This window comes from Amblyomma mixtum, chromosome 2, assembly GCF_055824585.1.
Source record: "Amblyomma mixtum isolate Tamu chromosome 2, ASM5582458v1, whole genome shotgun sequence".
Lineage (NCBI taxonomy): Eukaryota > Metazoa > Arthropoda > Arachnida > Ixodida > Ixodidae > Amblyomma > Amblyomma mixtum.
Window position 1 is genome coordinate 249655491 of NC_143013.1, and position 23015 is coordinate 249678505.

Sequence of the window (23015 nt, forward strand, 5' to 3'; positions counted from 1 at the left end):
GCAGTGCAAAGGTTAAAGCTTTAGCAAGGTGACATTGCACGGTTTAAGCAAAAGCGTTGTGGTACTTGACTGCTGAGCTGGAGTTTCTGAGTTTGAACCCGGCCTCGTTTTAATAAAGGCGAAACAATGATGCGCCTCTGTGACATGAGCACATGTTAAAGATGCCCAGGTGGTCGCAATTACCCCAGAGTCCTCCACTCCAGCTCTTCTCTCTCCTTTCTTTCATTCCCTTCTCTATTTCAATTCCCCTACAGTGCAGCTCAAGCCTTCTTTCAGACAGAATGACAGTTCCTGCACCTTTCTTATGTCTACGAGGGGGTACCCAAAAGAAACCGGACTAAATTTTTTGGTCGGCAAAGCTTCTGTGGTACCGCGTTTTGCCACTAGGAGCGCATAGAACGAACATTCCAGAGTCAGTAAGCCGAGTGCCGTCGCTGAAGGAGGGCAGACTAGTTTAGGCAGAGTTTTAGAGTGACGACTGTTTTGTGTGAATGTCGTTTTTGCAATGGCTGATTTTCGTGAACAGCGTGCTCAGGTGAAATTCTGATTTTTGCTCGGAAAAAGTTGAATGGAAACTCTTGAAATATTAAGAAAGACGTACAAGGACGATGCTATGGGGACAACTCAAGTGTTCCTGAATCGAATCCTGAATCAAAGCAACAATCATGCCAATGGAAAACTTCAAATTCACCTCGCCTCAAGAAAGCTCGTCAGGTGAAACCAAACCTCAAAACAATGCTGATTTGTTTTTTCGACGTGAGAGGAGTCGTCCATTGAGAATTTGTTCCGCAGGGTCAGAGAGTTAGCCAGGCTTTCTACTTGGATGTTTTGAAAAGATTGGGCAACAGTGTGCGGTGGAAGCGGCCAGATTTGTGGCGGTCGAGTGACTGGTTTTTCCATCATGGCAATGCCCCTGCTCACACAACCCTCTCTATACGACAATTTTGGACCAAAACTGGCGTGACCCCTATTCCTCAACCCTCATACTCTCCCGACCTTGCCCCGTGCTACTTTCTTTGTTTCCTACAATGAAAAAATAGGTGAATGGAAAGCGTTTCGCTGATGTTGCTGAGGTGAATAAAAAAACGACGGAGGCACTGCAAGCATCACAAAAGATGAATTTAAACAATGTTTTGAAAAATGGAATGAAAGATTCCACAAGCGTATCATTGCAAGTGGGGAATACTTTGAAGGAGATTGAAGGTCTGTGCTTAAAATGTGAACAAATAAGTTCGAACAAAAATAAGTCCGGTTTCTTTTGGGTACCCCCTCGTATAACAAAAACATGCGACATTAACCCATACAGGAAATAAACGCACAAATATTGGCACTCATGCATTCTGAACTATGCCAGTCCATGGTCTTTGTTTCATTCTTACAGCAGTGTTTACTGAAAGCGTTCTACACAGCCACGTCCTGCGCGCATTTGAGTGCAGACAGGAACGGTACAGCACGTGTGAAATAAAAATTGTCCAGCTTTGTCCTCATGACACTCCAAGTGGACTCACAGTATTTTAACTTGCAAATTATTAACCACTTTTCAGAGTACACAACAAAGTGTGTCCACTTGAGGCCAGCACAGAACATCTGGCCCATAACTTGTGCGTAATGCTGGCTAGTCACTTTTAACTCTGGAATACCTCCAGAGACTTCAACAAAAAAGTCCGGTGAAGTCAGTGCTTCTTCCAGGGTCGCCGACTTCATGCTCCATGGGCACTTCACTTCTATTAAACCAAACGGTGGTTCTTCTGCGGCATCATATACGACACGGTCAGGTGTTGCACCCAACCACGGGCAACTGGGGCGCACCATAAGGCCACAGGTGTGGACAACAACAGGCCGGCCGAGATGCTCCATGACTTGAATGTACCGTTGAACAGCTCGTGGTTCATTTGTGCTCCCATATCTGCATATATTTGAAGGGCTAGAAATGTTATCTAATGCAATCAGCGCTAGGAAGCAAACCTAGAAAATGACCAAAATAGTGAAAATTTGTGTGTACCCGATTAATCTACGTGTTCCTATTCTTACTAAAGAGTAGACCTGCTGATTTAACAATATCAAACTGTCTCCGGCCAGTGGTCCTGATGATGTACTTACACTTGTTTAAAAATGATACATTAATATCATTTTTTTAGTTACCTTTCTGAGTTTGCCTTGACTCTGCATGTCTGCCAAAAGGCTGCAAAAAATAAAAATGCTGTCTCCATGCATAAGAATGGTCCAAAAAGCTCTGCTGAAATTACCAACTGATTTCTTCAACAAATAATGCAGTAAGATTTGTTTGTAACAAATCTTTTCTTTTAGTGTCACATTTCCTAAAGGCCATCTCGATAGGACATCATTAGCTAAGCGGCATAAACATTTCAGGCTTCAAATCATGTACAGGAGTAAGTTAAACATATGTCTGAGCTCATACACAGTAAGGTGTGTTGAAGCAATTAGCGCTTTTTTTTAGCATTGCACATCTTCAGTTATTTTGAGGGATGATAAAAAATTAGGGGAGTGATTCCAGGTAAATAGCATTCTATATGATGATACTTTTGACAGTTCACCTCACCTTACAATGTTGTTGGTGAAGCACTTTGGCCGCATGATGTTGCTAATGCCGCGCTCTGTCCAGGCTTGTTTCCGGCACAGCACAGTGTTGAACTTCGATGCAGTCAGCCGGTCAGCCCGTGCAGCATTCCATGTTGGGCTCCTTGCCTGCTGACGTGTGCTGAGCTCGAGTGTGCAGGCATCCTCTGGTGACAGCCTCAGACACTGGATGAATATTTATGAAAAAATATTTCACATGCAGCAAGTGACACTAAACATTATCACAAGTCCCTTCATTCTGTTAATCACAGCTCAAGTAAGCTTCACAGATGTATTATGGCAGCAGCTGTATACCTGCAACCAGTCGCAGCTTGCCAACTCTGAGGGAGGACACCAGTTTAGTTCTTCTGGAAGAAATTTGTAGGATGGTGCGGGCTCCAGCTTCTCTCTTGCTTGCAACCGTTCATGCCAGGGCACAAGACATTCAAACCCAGATGGCAGCAGAGGCATCTGAACAGCTTTTGCTGATCCTTCATAGGAGCGCCCACACTGAGTTTCCACACAGCGTGCGGAAGCAGCTTCAGCTAAGATGGCTGCCCAACAGCCGTTTGCTTCATTCTGGCTAGCTGAAAGCCTCATTACTGCTTCTCTTTGTTGTTCCTCAGAAATGGAAGGTGGTGCTGTCTCTTTGATTGTGCACTGTAGTGGCTCCAATGGGCGCCCTTCCCCCACTTGACGCCAGTTGACATTCATGATGCCTTCTGGGGCCATTACTCGCCTGGGCCGCCTCCACTGCTGAGGCAGTTCAGTGGGCGACAACTCTTCAGGTGGCTCCTTGTAGCCAAGACGCTGCAGAGCTAAAATACAGGAAAGTACTGCCATCAAATGATTGCAGTAGCCGGATGCACCTGCCGGACAGCTGCATCGGGCCTGTTCAACATGGCAATCCATCCTGAAGCCAAAGTGCACAGTGTACGGGTCTGCTGTCTTCTTACGGCTTCGGTAGCACAAACAGCGCACAGCAACAGCAGACTCGGTGCCACTGGAACGAAGCAAGCGGTGCACATAGTTAAGTTCAGGATGATCTGCATGTAATTATCACTACTTCCTTTTTGCTAATATTCTCTGTGGCATGGTTAGAGTAAATTCTTGGAGGTTGCAAGCGTGGCCCCGCAATTTCTGCCACGCGTTTCGCAAGCTACTGCGGGCCAGTTTACCAGTTGCAATAAAAGATTTTTCAAAATTCGTGAAAACTGCACGTTTTGCATAGAATAAAAGCGTGTGCTTTGGTTTTCACAAACTAAGTGGGAAAGCGAACACAGAACATGATGCAGGAGGTTGGCGAAAAACGGCAGACGCAAACAGGTACAGTGGTGAGAAGCCTTGTCTAGAACGCGCGAGCTGTGGAGTGCCGAACGAAAGAAAACGAAATGTTTACACCGGGACGAGGTTTTCATAGGCAATGCTCGCGCCCAAACGCGGTCGCATAGCTGCACGAATGATAAAAGCACAAGCGCAGTGCCCTCAACGAACCAGCTGCGATAAGGATTCACTTCATTTATCATGCAGCACACCACTCCGAGGCTCTTCGCAAGGCTGCTCACCACTACGAACTGGCCGCTCGCCGCACGAAGCAACTTTAAGCACTACTAGGGCAAACAAACAAATGCTGCATGAACTTTTCAAGGAAAATGAAAAGCGTCGCATGTTGAGAGGCCACTTTTTTCGGCGCTACCAACATGAGCGCGAGGTTTACTATCGTTTGCTTCGGCGCCGACGCAACATACAGAAAACGCTACCACAACAGCCATCCAAGCGGCACGCCCGTTCGCAAAAAGTAATAATAACTGACTCAAACTAGACCTAAATGAGCACATTTTTAGCCGTAAACGAAAACTGTACTTGCCTCGTACATTGCTTGGTCTTCAGCGTCAGCAGACTGACGTAAGACTCCGTGAAAAACTTGTAGCTCCGTACCCGGTGGCGTTCGGAAAGTGTTTTGGACGCGTAATAAGTGTCAGCGAAGTCACTTGGAAACTTAGGCAGCAGAGACAGGTCGACTGACCATTCAGACATGTTTAAAGGCTCAAGTGACAGGAAATGAGACTTTCGAGCCAGCACAGCCGTAAGGAATCTACCGCAGGTCACGCCTAAATCCGGACAGCACAGGCAGCGGCAGAGGCGAAACGAGCTTCAGTCATCCTCCAACATGGCGGATTTTCACTGGTTCTTCTTTTCTCCGATAGATGGCAGCAATTTTGCATAAGGCCTATAGCAGCCGCGCCCAGAGAAGACGATGCGAGGCGCGAGCCAGCATGGGGCATTTTTTAAGGCGAAAGCCTTTAATGGCTCATGCTGTCGTGACCAAGACCTGTTAGCAAATTTGTTCGCGTTTTAGATTGGTCGAAATGGTCGTGACGTCACTGCGCGCGAAGTTTGACGGGTGTCCACCGAAATATGCGAGACAGTTACTGCGCAATTTCCTTTCCTCAAATACAATTTTCATTCTCTCCATTACGGCCCCTCTTTCTCTTTCTTCTTTAACTCCACTTCCTCTCTTCCTGTACGGTGCGGTTCAGGTGGTGGTGGTGAAAACATTTATTCAGAAGGGACAGGAGGTGTTTGGATCAGCCCGTAAGGGACCGATCCTTACAAACACTAGGTGGAGGTCCCTAGTTCGGGACCCCAGTAGCGGTAGCCGCCGCCCGGGCGCGCCCGACTAAGGCTTGTTGGGCCTGTAAGTCGTGGCAGCCGAGCAGGGTCGCTTCCCAGTCCTCCCGGGTTGGGTTGGGAATGGGGGGAATGGCCGGGTTTGAGGGGCAGGCCTACACCATGTGATAGGTGTCCGAAGACACTGCACTACAGTGCGGGCAGTTGCCGCTAAAGGAAGGGTCGAAATGTTTTAGGGCTGCCGTGCACAGCAATGTATTGGTGAAGAGGCGGAGAAGGAGCCGCTCATCCGCCTTCTTAAGGCCTTTACATGGGCTAGGGTAAAGGCGATTGCTATCTTGATAGTAGGTTGTGATATCTTTGAACGTATAGACCGGATTAAAATCGGGTTCCTGATCAGGTGGGGAGGAGAAAACAGCCCGGTGAGAGAGCGCGCGGGCGGCTGCGTCTGCTACCTCGTTTCCTGCCAACCCCTGATGAGCAGGGGCCCATATAAGGTAACGGTGTGCGGGTTCCGTATCCCGTATGCAATTTTGGTATATTCGATAGGCTAGGAAGGGAGTGCAGCCTTGTTCGACGTTCCGACAGGCCCCTCGCGAGTTGGTGATTATGTTTTTTGAATTGGAATGTGAGGCCGCGAGAGCAATCGCGACCTCTGCTGCTTGTGTTGCACTGCGGGCTCTGAAAGTGAAGCCGTTAACTGTGTTGCTGTTGTGAACTACCGCGGCCGTGTACCATCCCCCGTGGTGAGGGCCAGAGGCGTCCACGTAGTATACACCTGTTTTGTTGCCATAATATCGGGCTAGCGCTTCCGCTCGTGCCAGGCGCCGACCATTATGGTCTTCATGTGACATGTTTGCTGGAAGAGGCCGCACGTGGAGGGCACGTCTCCACAGTTCTGGGATGTGAAAACTGTCTTCCATTGGAGGGGTGTGTTGGATGTGGAGTCGAGCAAGAAGGCGGCGACCCGACTCCGTTAGCGACAAGCGCGTGTACTGGTTTGTAAGGTGCGCCTCCCGGAGCTCCCGGAAAGTATTCACCACCCCAAGGGCCATAAGCCGGCAGTTTGAAGTAGTGATGGGGAGGTCAAGGGCGCGTTTAACAATTTTGCGAAGGATGACCTCAAGGGCGTCCTCCTCTTGTTTCCGTAAGTGGAGATAAGAAGTCCAATAAAGAATTGGACTAGTTACGAAGGCGTTTGCCAGCCGCAAGGCATCCTTACTTCGTAACCCTCCGCGTGTGTTGGAAACCCGGAGGACCATGCGGCCCACCTGGTCCCCAACCTTACGGAGTTTGGCCAATGTAGTGTCTGGCCGCCTATGTTTGTGGATGTAGAGTCCGAGTACCCGCATCTCATCACTTTCGCGTGTGGGACCACTCTCAAGAGAAAGAGATATTTTAGTTGCGCACTTCTGTGAGGGGCGGAGGTGCACAAATTCCGATTTTTGAGGGGAACATTGAAGACCGATAGTAGACCGCTACGCCCGGCGCGGTTCAGGTGTCCACCGAGATTACAAGCGCGATTTTTCCTCAAAAAGCGTTGCGTTCAAAGGCCAACGCATCGCGCAGAACGGGTGGCGGCGTTCCGTGGACTCCCTGTCAGCGCTACAACACGCTGTCGCGTTCCACTCCTAAAGGCAAAGATTAATCGTCATTAATTGGCAGTTAATTAATGTACCAACGAATTAATGTACCTTTCACCGCTTCAGCCGCTAAAGGTAATTTTTTTCACTAAACTGACCACGCCATCAAGCGTTACGGCGGCGAAGAGAAAAAAACAGTAAACCATGGCCTCCTCTCGCCGCCGGAACCGATCGCAGAGGCCACAAGAAAACTAACACGGTACTGCCACTGCTAGAGAGATGGCGTTCGTGTCTCTTTGCGGCTATTTGCGACGACAGGAAGGGCCCGTCACTCCAGAGACAGTTTCTAATTGACCCTTTGTAAAAGCGTTGGTGCCACGTGAAACGTGATCTAACGGTGAGGGCGGAAGCTGTGCAAGAATCCTGTTCTACTAAGGCATCCAGATTGCCATAACCGGGGCCGTCGTTAAGGTATTGAGCAGACACGGGAAGGGAAACGAGGGGCTCGTTATAGCATGCATGACGGAAGCCAACAGTCACTGACAACAAGGAGCATAGGGGATGTTCTTTCTTTGTGTTCGTCGATGGGGGACTAATAGCGTAATTAATTAAAGATATTTGATTACAAGGCAGAAGAAAAAGCTACAATAAGAAGGCTTCCGCACAGCTTGCGCACTCATCGTTCGACCACGTACTCGCGGCAGTATACGACGTACTACTGCCGCCGCTATGAATGAGGGTGGCGCTGGTGAGCACTCAACTTTCAAGAGACAAATACCCCCAAAGCAGAAGATGGGAGAGCCGTCACCGTACCTCAGTTGCTAGAGGACCATACGCGATACTTGAAGGGCGTGGGTTCGGATCAAACCAGCGGCATGTGGTTGTTTTTCCCTTTGCATTCTAATAAAATATTTTAAAACAATTGCGCTATTAATCCCCCACTGGTGAACGAGACCAATTTAAGAAAAACATTCCCTATGGTACTTGGCTGCAGTGAATGTTGGCTTCCGTCATGTCAGAAGGAGCTCCTCTTTTCCTTACCCTCGTCCGATTATCGTGGTTTCGTTAGCTAAGTAGTAAGTACGAACGCAGACGATCGACCCTGCACAAGGACGGACTCTGCTGTAGTCGCTAAGATTTTGAATTTTCGTGAAATGCTCTCTATATCCCACGCACTTATTTCTTACAACAGTCATCCTTCCAGCATCCTTGTGGCATGCATAGTACCGGTGCTTAGAACGGTGACATGCCCATGTCAGCATTATTAAAAAGCATTAAAAATGTTGAATATTCCAAAATGAATCCCATAGCCGATTTCCATGTCCAGAAACTTACACCAAATTTTCTTCGACGCAGTTCCGGAATGGGGAATGCCCTATATAGGAAAGGTTTTCCGTAGTTTTGATCAAATACTCACTAGTTAAGCAGGAAAGCTTAAAATCATTATTACTTCTTCAACTGCCAAATCAAACCCCGAAAAGCGACTTCAAAAAGTTTTTTTTTTACTTTTTCATGTAATTTTCATTCTTAAAATATATTACTCTGTTTCTGGTTAGAATTATCAGGAAAATTTAGAAAAGAAAATACTTTTGATTCTTACTTTTCCTCAGAGCATGCCATAGTACTGGGTTGCAACGAACAGAAATACGCTGTAATGTACTGCGAAGTGCATAGACGTTGATTCTTCCTAACACAAGCAAGATTTCGCCATTAGTAGTGAACGGGCACTACCCCGTGCGGCAGTGTCGTCGTCGTAGCCGTAGCTCTCGTCTTCATATGAAGCAGTTTCCAGATCGCAAACGAAGTCAGAGTCAGTCAGAAACAAATTCTAGATTTTCAGCAACGCCGCTGTCAGACTCAGTCCAATAAGTAGCTCTTTTTCTCGTGGTATCGCCGCAGTCGGCAACATTCTGCGTGACGCAATAATGAAATTATTTAAACACTCGCTAATGGCAGGAAACAGTCTTCATACACAAAGTAACGCCCTCTACTATTGATAATTGCAAGCTACGCAATTTTTGGCCATGACTCTTCTTTGGCGGTGAGAGCAGCGCAAAGGCAGGCTCCACGAATGTGACTCGTAACTGACGATAATTGTGGAATCTTCCACGACGTGTACAGCTCGAGGTTGGCGGTTAAAGGGGTTAATTCGATAGCATTAAAGTCCCATCCGAGAAAAAAAAAGGGACCGCTAGCGCCATCGGTCAAGAAATTCGCTTATTGGTTGACGGCGTGTGTGGCGTCATGAAACCACGACACATAGCAAGTGCGGTGGTGAGATCGGCGTCAGTTAGCAGCTGTGCTTGGTTGTCTGCAGATTGGCGGTTGAAAGAAAAATGCTATCGAACTTTTCATCAGTGCAATCTATCTCCCCTAATTTTTTATTTGCTATATAAATACAAGACATTCTTATCGTCGTTGCCCAACCACCTGAAGTTCAGCACATTCTAGGCAACTGCGCGCCATTCCAAAAAATGTTCTCCGGTTGGACAAGTGCTACTAAACCATCACATACAAGGGTAGACGTGCGGGCCAGTTGGCGTTGCATGCATCTTAAAGCATGGACTACCACCAAGCCATGTGCATGTATAAATCTAAAATTTCAAGAATAAACGTAAATTTAAGTCATCGCTGTGTATGTCCCTTCTGTCTGCGTCTGTGTCTTTTGCGCTGTTTTAAGAAGCCTGAAACAATAGCTACGAATGATTTCGCCTGCCGACGTACGCTGGTTCGCTGTGCGGGTTTCGATTACATGCTCGTAAACAAAAGAAATGCCTGCTTAAGCGCAGCATGAAAAGGTGCGAAAAGTTTAATGTTCTGTGACAAACGAGCGTTACATGTCCAACGCATCTGCAGGATACCAAGCTCTGAAAGGGATGCTGAGCGTGGGATCGGCCATCCAGCCTCGGGACGTGGTCAGGGACAGCTGAAGGTGGCGGGGGTTATGGTGACAGTCGCCAGCCTACGAGTGTAATTGGCCGATTCAAGGATCCTCTTGGCTCCCTGGACCAGCGCTTGAGACGGCCGCTGGGTGCAATCGTTGGACCAGTCTTCGCATTCGATGTCGAACAGAGCCAGGCCCAAGTCGGTATATACGAGCCTCATTATGCAGTACTGAAAAAAATGAGAACAGGCACGACTCATTCGGTGAGAAGGTTAAAGGGCACCTTGATTAGGAAGCCCTTGCTTCCTACAGCCACTGTATATTGCGCGATCAATATATAGCTGATAATTTTCACAAAGTAATAAAACGTACATAGGAGTCAGCTCTTTGGGAACTAACTTTAATTTTTCATAAACATTAATATTAGTAACATTAATATTAGTAATATTAGTAACATTAATATTAGTAATATTAGTAACATTAATATTATTAACATTAGTATTTCAGAAAGCAACAATCACTTACCTAGAGGCTAAGTGCAAATGAATAATTAGGCACACTAGGTCTCCGCACAGACTTACCGCTCGCAACAAGTACGAAGTGTAGAAGTTAGCTTCATTTTACCGGTTTTCAGTCTAGAGTGTAGCTTGAAACTTTGTAACCCCGTTACTGTTGGGCAAGGAAAAACTGTGTAAAGGAATCTGGTTCGGTGTCATTGGCGCTAAACTTGTTACGTGAGAGCCTGCCTCCAGTCTGGACTGTTGGTTTTTCTGAGCCAACTATGCACACTGCATTACCACTTAAAGAAATCTCAGAGCTTTCGACGACCATGAGAAAAACATAGCTATGTACACTGCATTTTTGTATGCAGATACACTGCCGCATACATATATAATTGAGTGTTTTTACCTTGTACGTGATTGTGGAGACGCTCTCGAAAGTTGTCAGGATATCGGATTTCGCAGAAAGCTGGGCAATCATGACATACTGTGAGCCGTAGGTGCTTGATCCGTTGTACCAATCGTTCACATCGTTGCATGTCTGCAATAAAAATATTCTGTCTCATGTGGCAAATTGTAATGCCATATTATGACCGTGCTTTAAGCTATTGCGAAAGTATATACAATGCTCACATGCTCACGAAAAGCCTTTACGGGATATTGAGCACAGGTGCAGCTTTAAGAGACAGGAAACAAGCAGTTATGTCCTAGCTGAAATCAAGAAAAATAAATGCTTCCAGAAGTGCCGCAGGAACACAGGGGTTCAGGTCTCGAAATTATGAAGTGTTCCCTAATGCAGCCTACGGTGTAGCAAACAATTGGGAACTTAATTTAATTATCGCTTTCCTTCCTGCTAAAGTACATGGTGAGCTCTGCTAGTGACTTCAGTGTGCTCGACTCCGAAGCTTCATGTTATGTGTTGAACCGAAATACACACTTCTCTGCCACGTCTTGTGAATGAAGCGGTGGACAGGAGATTGGCCTTCATTCCCTATCACCGCAGAGCACCCGCATATGAGGATAGCTGAGCTCTCACTACCGTTCCATCGGCGCTCAAATCCGGTGTCCTCTCATCGCGGAAAGCTTCCTTCCACCAATGCTCTCTGTCTCGACCCACCCGAGAACTTCCGTCACCTCAACGGGTTGGCGTGGGGGCGGGCGTCAGGGAGAATTGCGTATTGTTCTTTTAGTTCTTGGGGATTCCTTCGCAATATAAGTGAGTGCAACTTTACGAAGTAAACCAAGAACCGAATTCTACAGACCAGTCTGGAAACTGAACAGTAGCAATGACTGGTAATCGGAGCGACATCAAGCACAGAAGAGACGGAAGTCTGTGGACACCTACGAGGCAGTACCTAGCCACGTTTTCGAAGTTGCGCTTGCGTTCTTTCCTGCGCTGTACGAAATCCTGCAGATGCGGCTGGTGCCGGCCACGTGTACTTACGTCGGAAGAAGTTCGGGGAGGTGGCGGAGGGTCGACCATATGCATGCACGGCATGTTGATGCTAGCCGGCGCCGTTGGTGTCTTGTAGTGACGGGTGCAAAGAGAGTACGATATGGCTACAGACGGGGTGTCAATCCACCTTAATCTGCTTGTGGCATCTTCTAGTGACCTCCTCTGCAAGCCAAAAGATCACACAGAGGATCAGGGTGTGAAATGTGGTGTAAATATGGTGTAAATCCCCAAGAGAGCTGCAGTGGTCCTACTAAATAATCGACCTAATGTGAGCGGTCATTTAAAAAAAATGGCTGAGGCTTAACTTGGTTAACCCTGGTCAGATGCGAAGCATATTGTTGGCTAGGCTTGGTAATACATGGCTTTCCTTGGTTGAATACTTGGTCATTTTAATACAACCACTAGAAGCCTTCGTCGTGGGGGAAGACAACGGCATGGCTACAGCGGAACGCCGACTAACCCCGAGACGCGCGTTGGGTGGGCGCCTGGATTGCCACGGAAGCCGCGACCGCATGCCCGGTGGAGCGAGCGTTTCACCTACACCGAGTGTGAACGCTCGTTCGAAATTCGCGGGAATGCCGCTCGAGGACATTCCGGTGACTGTGCGATGGCATCGTTCTCCCTCTCCCAGCGCGTGACGGTGATCTGTCGTGACGTCATGTGTCACGTGGTATGTCACATGGTGTGTCGTCACTGTACCACGTGGTCTGCACGGCGTGTAACCACGGCGAAGGGCTGTAGTGTACCTCCGTCTTCCTCTGTCGTGACGTCATGTGTCACGTGGTGTGACGTCACTGTACCACGTGGTGTGCACGGCGTGTAACCACGGCGAAGGGCTGTAGTGTACCTCCGTCTTCCTCTGTCGTGACGTCATGTGTCACGTGGTATGTCACGTGGTGTGACTTCACTGTACCACGTGGTGTGCACGGCGCATAACCACGGCGAAGGGCTGTAGTGTACCTCCGTCTTCCTCTCTCGTGACGTCATGTGTCACGTGGTATGTCACGTGGTGTGACGTCACTGTACGACGTGGTGTGCACGGCGCATAACCACGGCGAAGGGCTGTAGTGTACCTCCGTCTTCCTCTGTCGTGACGTCATGTGTCACGTGGTATGTCACGTGGTGTGACGTCACTGTACCACGTGGTGTGCACGGCGCGTAACCACGGCGAAGGGCTGTAGTGTACCTCTAGTAATATGCTTCGCATAAAATACTGGAGGCTCGTAAATGCCGCGATAACAAAACTGCAATGTTGCCTGTGATGAGGTCAACGCCAGCAGGAATTTTTAAATTTAAAGATAGTTACGTGTCAACTCAGTATAGGGTTGAGCCGTTATTTGAAGTTTGCACTGACGCAATTTTCGCGCTCCTCTGTAGATTTTTAGCACAAAATCTCAATGTCCTTGCAGACCCTTTGGAAGTTCTGAAAAAAAAAATTTGCATTACCTTGGTTCGTATGAAGTTACAAATAATCCTTTATGCTCAAAGCGACTGTCAGCAATACTGCTTTCATTCTGTACAGCAACCTGTAAGTAACATTTCGGTTTCAAGTTAACAGTCCTGCTGTACTGGTACCTAGCGTTCAACAGCTTCTACGTTTACCTGTTCAATAATGTAGATATTTTAGTTATTTACGTGTTTAATAATACTACCGCTCTCAATCGAAATCCTAGCAGACGGGGAAAAGCAAGACAGTATTTTTTTTCGTGTTGAGGTTGTAAAACGAAAAATGAAAGAGCAAAACGATTCAACGAATGCAATGGATCCAAAATTAAATAGAAAACAAGCGCATAACAAAATGTACAACAGCACGGGCATACCTTAGACAAAGGGAAAACTCAAAATGTTAGGGAAAAACAACAGTTCTATTCAGTTTCTGTACTAAGTATAAGTAGTGATAAATTAAAATGCTTAAGGAATAAAACATAGGAATCATTATTATTCTCTTGCGATGAGCTCTACTTGAGAAATTAACTAGGTTAAAGAATTTGTTTTCGATTGGCGGTATCTTATTTTCTGAGTACCCACCGAAAAAATGGGTGCCTGAAAAGCAATCGGCGTTTAGCGCATGCTCTTTCTGGTGCCATGTTATTGTAGACTACGGATGCGAAATCTACAGTCGTCCGCAGACCAGCCTTTAAAGCGCTCAAACTCCGTGCCGTCTGCGCTCCGCAGCGCGCAGAGCGACGTCTAGCGGCAGCGCCTGGTTGAAGATAGTGCATGTCTTATGCTCAGACGACACTAAAAAATGCGCAATCTCGAAACAGGTGCTGCCGCTAGACGTCGCTCTGCGCGCTGCGGAGCGCAGACGGCACGGAGTTCGAGCGCTCTAGAGACAGGTCTGTGGGCGACTGCACTTGGTGATATCCATTTTATACTCACGATGCAGAATTTCAAAAGGAACTTTATTCGATCTCTGTTGGCTCTTTTGCTCTCGTCAATAATGTGCTAATGCATGAGCATCTTACGACACGTATATAAATATCAGTCAGTGCGAAGATATTTGCTTTGAATGAGCCTTGCTGCTCTTCTTTTTAAAGTTTACCTATACGTTAGTTGCTGTAGAAGGAAGCTAAATCATGTTACCGTATTCTAAATATAGGTATCACAAATGTTTTATAGGCCAGAAGCTTAACATTCACTGCAGCGAGCTTTAAGAATCTTTTCAGGTAAAATAGCTTTGCTAACATAGTAGTTGTAATGTTAGTCATGTATGTTTCCCAATACAGGCTTGAGGACACAGATATTAAATATTTTTGTCTTTTAACCTTCGAAAGCGCGTGCTCTAAACGATATATGTGAATTGAGAGGATACATTTTTTATTGTCATTGCCGTAGATTTATTGGCATAGGCACCAATTCTTAACGGTAGCATCACTTGGCTAACGAAGCAGCAGTCCTTGCTCTGAATTTCTTCCTATATAACGCAATCACCCGTGAAAAGTTTAATTTTCCGACCTATATTGTTCAAAATATCATTAATAAAGATCGGGAACACCAGTGGACCAAGAACCGAGCCTTGTGGAACTCCTAAGGTGACAGGGACGACATCAGATGGCATATTGTCGAACATGACCAACTGCGAGCAATGTGTAGAAAAATTATCCAGGCAGAAACTTCTCCCTTCGCCATAATCTGCTCTATTTCATTATTATCTTGTTGCGACTCATGTAATAAAAAGGTTTTGGTAAGTCTAGTACAAAATGGAAGGAACACTTAAGTTCCGCCTTAAGAGTATGACGCGAAAGCTTAATGGGCCAATTCCCATATACGCAGAAGGTCATTCTCTACTTTCTTTCTCTGTTCGTCTTTCTTTTTGTTTAACGTTGTGCCCTAGACGACAAAATGCTTACTTCTGGTTCCGTTTGATGTAATGCTATGTCGGTTCGAACAACCCTAATGTATTGCATTTCTGTACCATTTTTGTATATATTTAGTGCGTATTATTATTTTATTATGTGTACATATTGACAAGAACTGTTTATGATGCGTCTGTTGTGTAAGTGATGGCAAAGACAGCCTTTTTTTTTTGTTGTATAATGCAATACCGCTCCTGCTGCTGTACCCAGAAGAGGACAAGACCCAGTAAGGAGGTTTAGCACCTCTTTTTGTCTTGCCTCGCGGGCAATACCTGTATGTTGCCCGAAGGAGAAATAGACTAAACATTCAAAGATCCCGGGGCGTTCTCTACCACTCCTGGCTCAGTGGTGCAGCGGTTAAGCGATGCGCCACTGCCCTGAGATGGCAAGTGCTCCCTGCTGTGGGCCTTGAGCGACCGAGATTGCTCTTCCCGAGCGACCAATCATTAACTGCGACCTGCCCCGGTGGGCAGGTTTTGATGACGCCACAAGGTCACGTGACCTAGGTGGCCCACCTTCCTCCTAGGGGGTCCTAGGTGCCTGGTGGTCCTCCTGGGGACCACCTGCCAGAGTCATGCCTGTGATCGCTCACAACGCCGACGCCAAGAACGCTAACAACGCCAACGCAGGATTTTCTGGAGAACGGGGTCTTTAACGCTATTGCGTTAAAATCATGTCAGGTTCGGAACGGTTACTAATGCAAAGAGTAACGTCATGACTACCTCCGTTAGTTCAGTGATTGCTAATAAACCAGATCGAACACAATATTCGTGAGGTGAGAAGAAGTTTAAGTTTTAGAAACGTAGTTACGTGTTTAAAAAGTATACGCTATCAAATTTTGCAAGAAGTGCTAGTGAGCGATATGGGCCTGAAATTAGCAACGTGCATTCTTTCTAATGTCCTCTTAGTCGGTATTATTTTAGCCTTTTTTGTTTTTTGTTCTGAAGGTGCGCTTCAGGCCCTGTGATTCATGTACCTCTGGTTGCCGTGGCGTGTAGAGGGAAGTTTCTCAGCTATCGCTCTCACCTATTCACCCTCCAAGAAGCGAATAGTCTGGATTTTTCTCCTTCAAACAATGGTCTCATTATACGCAGAAGCAGTTACCTACTTCCCTACACAACAAGCATGGAATCGTGCCATGCTTTTCCGGCAATAATTGCTTGTTACCTTAGCTGCCGTGATGAAATACCATCGCCTGCACGAAGCAGGGATACGCGGAAGACTTGATGGAAAGGTATGCACACAGGATAATAAAAATGGACGAATCCGCCGTAAAGCAGCGCCCTTGTGAACTGAAGAGCACCTCACAAACAAGGAAAAGCAACTACTTTACTTTCACGAAAGCTTACACGCAGTGCACGCTACAACATTTTGCACTGAGTTTTGTACTAAGTATATTTATCTACAAAGAACGCATTCAGACCGGACATTGGACAAGCATTGCCAAACGAGGGGCGGAGCCACTGTTGGCGTGGAATAATAGAATACTGAGCGGAGTAAAGGCGCAGTGCCCAGAGCTGTAGCCCCGTTCGCTCTTTAATTTTTCATTGATATAATCACACATTAGTCCTGAGGATTTCAGTAAATACAATACGCTAAAGCGCAGCGCCAACCCAGAGAGTGGAAGTTAGTTCGAGGCGCTCAGAAAGACTTACATTGTACTCAAATACCGTGCTGTTTCTTTTCAAAATGTTTTTCCTATATACGTTAATTTGCAATAAATTTGTACCATTCAACCGACCTGCATTTCCCGGCAGTATTGCAGAACTGGCGAAGATTAGCGCTCCAGCGGTGCAATGTTTTGATTTGTTTACATTGATTCCGTTGTCGACGGAGGAGTTCAATATATCTTTGAGGCCATCCAAATTTCGACGTCACTGCTGATTTTTTTCACCGATTAAATCGATGGGTATTCTTAGAGAAACCTTAAAAGGTCGCCTGAGAAGGTAAATTATGTTATGAACGCTGTGGCGAGGTTGAAAAATCCAACTATCTTCTTGCGTATAGCTCGTAGGCATCAAGATTAGTCTTCTGTATTGTTGTATGCTTTGTTAAAGGGTGCTCGAACATCATCAAGCAAACCCTTTTTCACTTCTGTTCAGCGCCTTCCACGTCAGCGAAAATCAATTTTCTTATTTTTGTACACTTAACACGGACAGAGCCAGATTGCATATGCTTCTAAGCAGCGTTCTTTTTAGCATGACTTGAGTCATCCAGAATATGTGTGAAACTTTATTCATTTTAAAGGATAAGCAGGATGCCGGTTTGTGGATGCAGTGTTCCTTCAGCAGCGGGAGTTCGCAAACTGTTTCACTCCTGTCATCATTGTAACTAAAATCGTTTTATTGCGAAAGCAATACTACTTGCACTTTCCAGGGTGACCACCATCGTGCCGCGGCGGTGACCACCATTGACCTTCATTTCACCTTGATTGCATTAGTTGGATTAGATTGGATTACATTAGATTGGATTGGACTGGATTGGATTGAATTCGATTCGACTGGATTGGACTGGATTTGATTGGATTGGACTGGATTGGATTTGATTTGATTGGATTTATTTATTTATTTATTTATTTATTTATTTATTTATTTATTTATTTATTTATTTATTTATTTATTTATACAAATACCTCACAGGTTCTACACTTGGAACAATGTGTGAGGGGAGGGGTTACAATATTTAACAGACAAAATATGGTACAAAGTGGAAAGAACAACAGTAAACAATATTAAATACATTGTATTGGATTACATTAGATTAGATTACATTAGATTAGAGTAGATTACATTGGATTTGATAGGAGTTGATTGGATTGGATTGGATCGGTTTGGATTGGATTTGATTGGATTGTATAACCGATGCATCACCACAAGTCTAACCACAAGCACCACCACCAGCTACACTACCAGCTGTACCATGGCGTAGGTACGGATATTGCTTTCGCAATTACCGGGCTTAACCAAGGTAAGCCACAGCGAATTTTTTATTGTAACATCGTTATTAATATAACCAGAGAAGTTGGCGCAGAGGAAATCATTAGTTGCTCGCTTACCATGCCTCTGAGGTTCGTGTTTGAGATGTTCACCCTGTACGGCGAAGGTCCCGTCACCGCGCACATTGGGTAGTTGGCCGCACGCTCATCTTCGGTTATGTGTGTCCGTATGATGAAGCCATCGACACTTTGGGTCCTGGGGAGAGCAGTTTCCATTGTACTGCGGCCCACACTGTTGCGCTTCGTGCACTGCTGCTCCAAGCACACGCTCCTCTCAGAGAGGTAAGGAGGGCCTCTAACTCCTTCGGTATGAATGCCCGGAGCCACTCCTCCCAAGAAGGAAGGAAATATAAACCTCGTCATAGACACTCCCCCGAAAGGAATACCTTTCCGCAAAGAATTAGTGAAAGTTCCTAGAATTGGAAGGAAGGTAATCTCTCAAGCACTGCCCCCATGTGCTCTTCGCAAAAGGTACACCTTTAGGAGGAAGATCATCCTGGTGACTAACTACTTTTGGGGGTAAGGGAATCTCTGCGTTAGGGAAAGAGTTCCCGGGCACAAGGTGTTTTCACATACTCGAGATTGGGTCCCAGACCCATTTCCGAAACATTTCTGAAGCTACACTTTCCAAAACTACAGCCGCTTCCTGTGAGCATACTGTTTTCATAGAGGCGAATGTATTCTATCCAGGCTCTATCGGGCTAACGCTACAAGAGTAGGCCTGGCAAGTGTTCATACCAAGCAAAGTGAAAGAACAAGGGCAATGAAATACCACCGGACGCCCTTCAAAACAGTTACGTAGGCGGGACGAATGCTTCTCGACGCGTTCTGAGATTAAAAAGGCATCCTAGTTCATTTCTTGTGTTATTAAATAAAAAATAATAAGATTTGATACCTGTAGTAGTAGTTGTTAACTTCAACCAAAAAGTCTTGCGCTCGGCTCCCTGGCCAAATACGGATGCCCATCACGATGAAACCACGTGGCGGAGACGGAGGCCCTGAGAAGTTTTGTTTGAGCAGCGTCTGCTGGACTCTCACGGCCTGCGGCAAGAACGCACGATATTTGGAATACCGAACGGACCGAATGCCTTAGCAGAAAACTTCATGTACTAGCGTGAGAACACGCTCCGCACTTACACTTGCATAATCCCTGAGAAAATCCTTGCATCTCGTGGTCCTTGCTAAATATTTCCGAGGGTTTAATCGCATTGCAGACAATTGCACAAATTAGGTCGGCAAATTTTTGTGCGCAAAATATCCTTTCTGTCTCGCAAACCCTGAAACTAGTTGTAAAATCGGTGAATCTTGTGAAGAGCAAAACTCGAATGCTACGGCTGCTGGCTATGCTGGATTAGTAGCGATGTTTTGAACCATTTGTACAGGAACTCAACAAAATCAAGCCAAGAAAACCTCAAAACTAAGCTACTTGATGTATTAATACATCTGGAACTAGTCGAGAGAAGGTGAGCAGCTCTACAGGCCTTAACTCGACTGCATCCCAACTCAAGATGCTGTCGAGCATCTGACTTCGCGACTTGCTCAAATAGACAACCTTGAAAGCCGCTCAAGACAAAACAGTTTAATCATATACGCGATGTACCCGGCGTGCGTGAAGCCTGGGACTAGATTGAACAAAAAATAATTGCCGCTTTTTCAACTGTCTTTGGCTGTGAATTTCTTTGAACGGTCATTCTGTGTGCACACAGCATAGGGACATTTTCAACGCATAGGCATCAGCCTATAGATTTTGATTCTGCTCGCTTATATAATGCGCCACGATACTAGTGTCTCCCACTAAAAATAAAGCAACATTTTCATATCCCAAGCTTTCACGCTTGCGAACCGTAACCTGAGATCGCAGCTTACTGAATTCGAATAAAGCCTGCCTACCCAAGTTACAGTTACGTCATAACAACTGCTACATGTACGGTTTGGTTTGGTTTATGGGGTTTAACGTCCCAAAGCGACTAAGGCTATGAGAGACGCCGTAGTGGAGGGCTCCGGAAATTTCGACCACCTGGGGTTCTTTAACGTGCACTGACATCGCACAGTACACCGGCCTCTAGAATTTCGCCTCCAAAGAAATTCAACCGCCGCGGCCGGGATCGAACCCGCGTCTTTCAAGTCAGCAGTCGAGCACCATAACCAGTGAGCCACCGAGGCGGCACGTTACATGTACGATCATTTGACTAATACTATTGATTCCCCAAGGGAATTGCCTGCCCAAGCACGTCAAGCGGATACAAAGCGGTTGGCTCCAACCCAAGTATTCCATTCCAAGAACGCTTCATAGCATCGAGTAAGGGGACGTGGACAGTAATCGCCTACATTGCACATATCTTTTCTCGCTAACGTAAAAGTATTGAGAGCACGCATGATAGATTTCATTCTGAAGCTTACAAGTGCAGCGCAGATATCACGGCGCTTACGGAAACCTGTATATATTGTAATACAGGGAACACAAATATTTAACGACTCATTTAAATAGATTTTCCATCGCTGCGACCGCACCTCACATCACAGTGGTGGTGTACTGCCACATGAAAAATTGGTTGGTTTGGTTTGTTGGGGTTTAACGTCCCAAAAGAACTCAGGCTATGAGGGACGCCGTAGTGAAGGGCTCCCGAAATTTAGACCACCTGAAATTATTGCACCCTAATTATCGACTTTTGAGGACGTTGAAATAAGAGACTAGATTCCATGCTTTTTGCAGTGGATTTGAAAGACCCTCCCAACAGGTTGTTTTTCGAAAACGCGAAATTTAAAATTACCATTTGATATAAATCATGAAACTCCTTGCGTGAACGTCTCAGAACTTGAAGAAAAACATGATGCGGAATCTGAAGAAGACTATGATGCCAAACGTGTTCGAAACACTCCGCCCTTTTTACTCCGGATGAGAGGAGGTAGATACAGCGGGACTGTATTGATATGGCGGAACTGTACTGACAACACTACTGCTTGAGTTTAGCTTACGGTAAAGGTTGAATGTCCTTTGTAGACACTTCCACTCAACGCAGAATATTTGCAGCAAAGGCTTAAGGGGGCAGCAAGTGTTTTTGTGTGGCCCATTTTTAACAGATTATCACGTTCTGGCACTGCAAACTGGTTACTTTCACTGCAAACTGGTTACTTTCAATGAAAATTCATCTTTTGTATTCGGGAAAGAAATGAGAAGTATAAAATGCAGGCATTACGGCAGCCGGCTGTTCTCGCAAGCAAAACAACGGCCACATCAAGAGAGTTTATTTCGGTTGCAGATATCTAGGGCTGAGCTGCACTGCCATTTACATACAATCGTTGATCGCGTATTCCTTTTGGGCTTCCATAACGTGGTGGCAAAAGATGTTCGCTTTTGACATCCAGTTTTCTTAGCAATAAATGCGGCTTTCACTGCAAAACAAACATGAACATAGCCAGAAAAGGTGACGCACCATCCCAAGTAAAAATCTCAGTGTCCCTTTAATCAGGTTTTTACATGTAATCGTGCTACCGTCCTGGCAAGCGGCCAAGACACACCACTGCAAGAGACTGCGCACCCTGAGGACTTCGTACGCCTTCCTGACTTCTGCCGCGATCAGAGGGTTTCTTGGACGAACTTCCACGTCGAGGACGCCGTAATGGAACACCCTGTACGTGGTCCAGTACTTTCTCATCTGCAGCTTGCCTGGGTCGGACTCCACGTGAAGCCGCGCTTCATGAGCCAAGCTGGGCAGCAGCAGGAATAAGCATAGAAAAAAGTATCACGACAATGTTCGTTCAAGGTGATGCGACTCTCGACGCCAACTCAGATTATTATATGGAATTATGCGGTATGATTACTCATGCGACTCAAGTAAAGCTTGTATTATTTTGAGCGAACATTCTTGCAAATTTTGTCTTGCAACTTTATATGTCGACTTAGGTACAGCCTTTGTCAAGAACTTAGTGCCCATGGCGATTTGCTTAGTCGGGCTCTTGTAGCATCTTCGAAAACCCTAACTTTTGGATTGGAGAGAACCAGAGTTCATCTCGCCTTGTTTACATGTTTAACGCTGTCGATTCATAAAAAGCCACTCAGCTTGATCCAAAAGCACGAAACTCATGGCTTTAAACTTTTGACAAGGGTGCAGGCCGGGAGATATTTTGCGCGGACGAACAGCAGCAAGCTATCAGTCATGTAGTTTCCTTCGCAAAGTATAACCCCATTATATTCGTGAACCGATCATGACCGGTTTTCTGCGTTCGTGCGGACGGGCCTCCCGGCATCACTTGGCAAAGTCATGCGGAGGGAGCATTTGTAAGCTCTCCTTGTCTTTGCTAAAATTCATGCAGTGGTAATTTCTTACGGAAAAAAAATTTTAGATAATATCTATAAATCATCTCCAAAACTGAAATATCTCCGCATCAGAAATAATGCTTATCTTGCGCTTTAAAATAATATCTATAAATCATCTCCAAAACTGAAATATCTCCGCATCAGAAATAATGCTTATCTTGCGCTTTTCATGACGACTTTATGCCTGTGCGATAAAGTCCGGTCCAAGTTATTGCATGGCTGCCGGGCACAGGATTTAAATTGGCCCGACGGTGCATTCTATGCGAAATCACATTATAGGTCACAGGTGTGATGACTTCATTTTGTTGCTACGACGTGAATGCTGCCACCTTGCCTTCAATAGCTGACGCTGCAAAATTCTCGGTAAGAGTCTCACGTGGCCGACAAAAACTGCAGCTTCAAGCTAAATTCGTACCCGAAAAGGAAGCTCCGTGTGGAAAGCCTACACAGTGAGAACAATCAAGCCCCGAGTTTTCTTGGAGCAATGTACCCGCAGTATACAACGGAAGAAAAACTAGGGAACTAGGGCCCAAGTTGCAGCGACAAGGCGCGGAAAGCGGGAATGACTGGGTGCAGTGGTACCCTTTGTCTTTTTTTTTTACCTGACGAGCCTTGCTGTAGGGCACGACTGACTACGCTTCGTAGAAAGACCACAGAATTTCCTCACGGCTGTCTTTCTTTGCTCTCCTGGATTGAGCGCGGAAAGCTGGGA

General features: G+C 46.0%; 2 protein-coding genes across 2 annotated transcripts; both read right to left on the reverse strand.

Annotated features, from left to right (window-relative positions):
* Nucleotides 1-1401: 1401 nt before the first annotated feature.
* Nucleotides 1402-3210, reverse strand: LOC149363451 (uncharacterized). The gene is made up of 3 exons (XM_089568554.1): nucleotides 2893-3210; nucleotides 2561-2763; nucleotides 1402-1906 (listed from the first exon to the last, which is right to left on the reverse strand). Exons 1-3 carry the CDS (start codon nucleotides 3175-3177, stop codon nucleotides 1402-1404), a joined length of 993 nt encoding a protein of 330 aa, XP_089424680.1. The 5' UTR covers nucleotides 3178-3210.
* Nucleotides 3211-9685: 6475 nt separating this feature from the next.
* Nucleotides 9686-21683, reverse strand: LOC149363452 (uncharacterized). The gene is made up of 6 exons (XM_089569922.1): nucleotides 21525-21683; nucleotides 18881-19026; nucleotides 18046-18181; nucleotides 11620-11793; nucleotides 10585-10716; nucleotides 9686-9905 (listed from the first exon to the last, which is right to left on the reverse strand). The coding sequence occupies exons 1-6, from the start codon at nucleotides 21639-21641 to the stop codon at nucleotides 9708-9710; spliced, it is 903 nt and encodes a 300-aa protein (XP_089426048.1). The 5' UTR covers nucleotides 21642-21683; the 3' UTR covers nucleotides 9686-9707.
* Nucleotides 21684-23015: the final 1332 nt, after the last annotated feature.

Bases quoted from the DNA above. Each gene is read 5' to 3' on its own strand.
- LOC149363451 (XM_089568554.1), bottom strand. From the start codon at position 3,177: ATGAGGCTTTCAGCTAGCCAGAATGAAGCAAACGGCTGTTGGGCAGCC. The intron at 2,764-2,892 runs GTATACAGCTGC...ATATTCATCCAG, and splicing joins CAAGCTGCGACTGGTTGCAG to TGTCTGAGGCTGTCACCAGA. The intron at 1,907-2,560 runs GTGAGGTGAACT...AAATATATGCAG, and splicing joins TTCACCAACAACATTGTAAG to ATATGGGAGCACAAATGAAC.
- LOC149363452 (XM_089569922.1), bottom strand. From the start codon at position 21,641: ATGAGAAAGTACTGGACCACGTACAGGGTGTTCCATTACGGCGTCCTC. The intron at 18,182-18,880 runs GTATCAAATCTT...TGCTCTCCCCAG, and splicing joins GTTAACAACTACTACTACAG to GACCCAAAGTGTCGATGGCT. The intron at 9,906-10,584 runs GTAAAAACACTC...CATTTTTTTCAG, and splicing joins TCTCCACAATCACGTACAAG to TACTGCATAATGAGGCTCGT.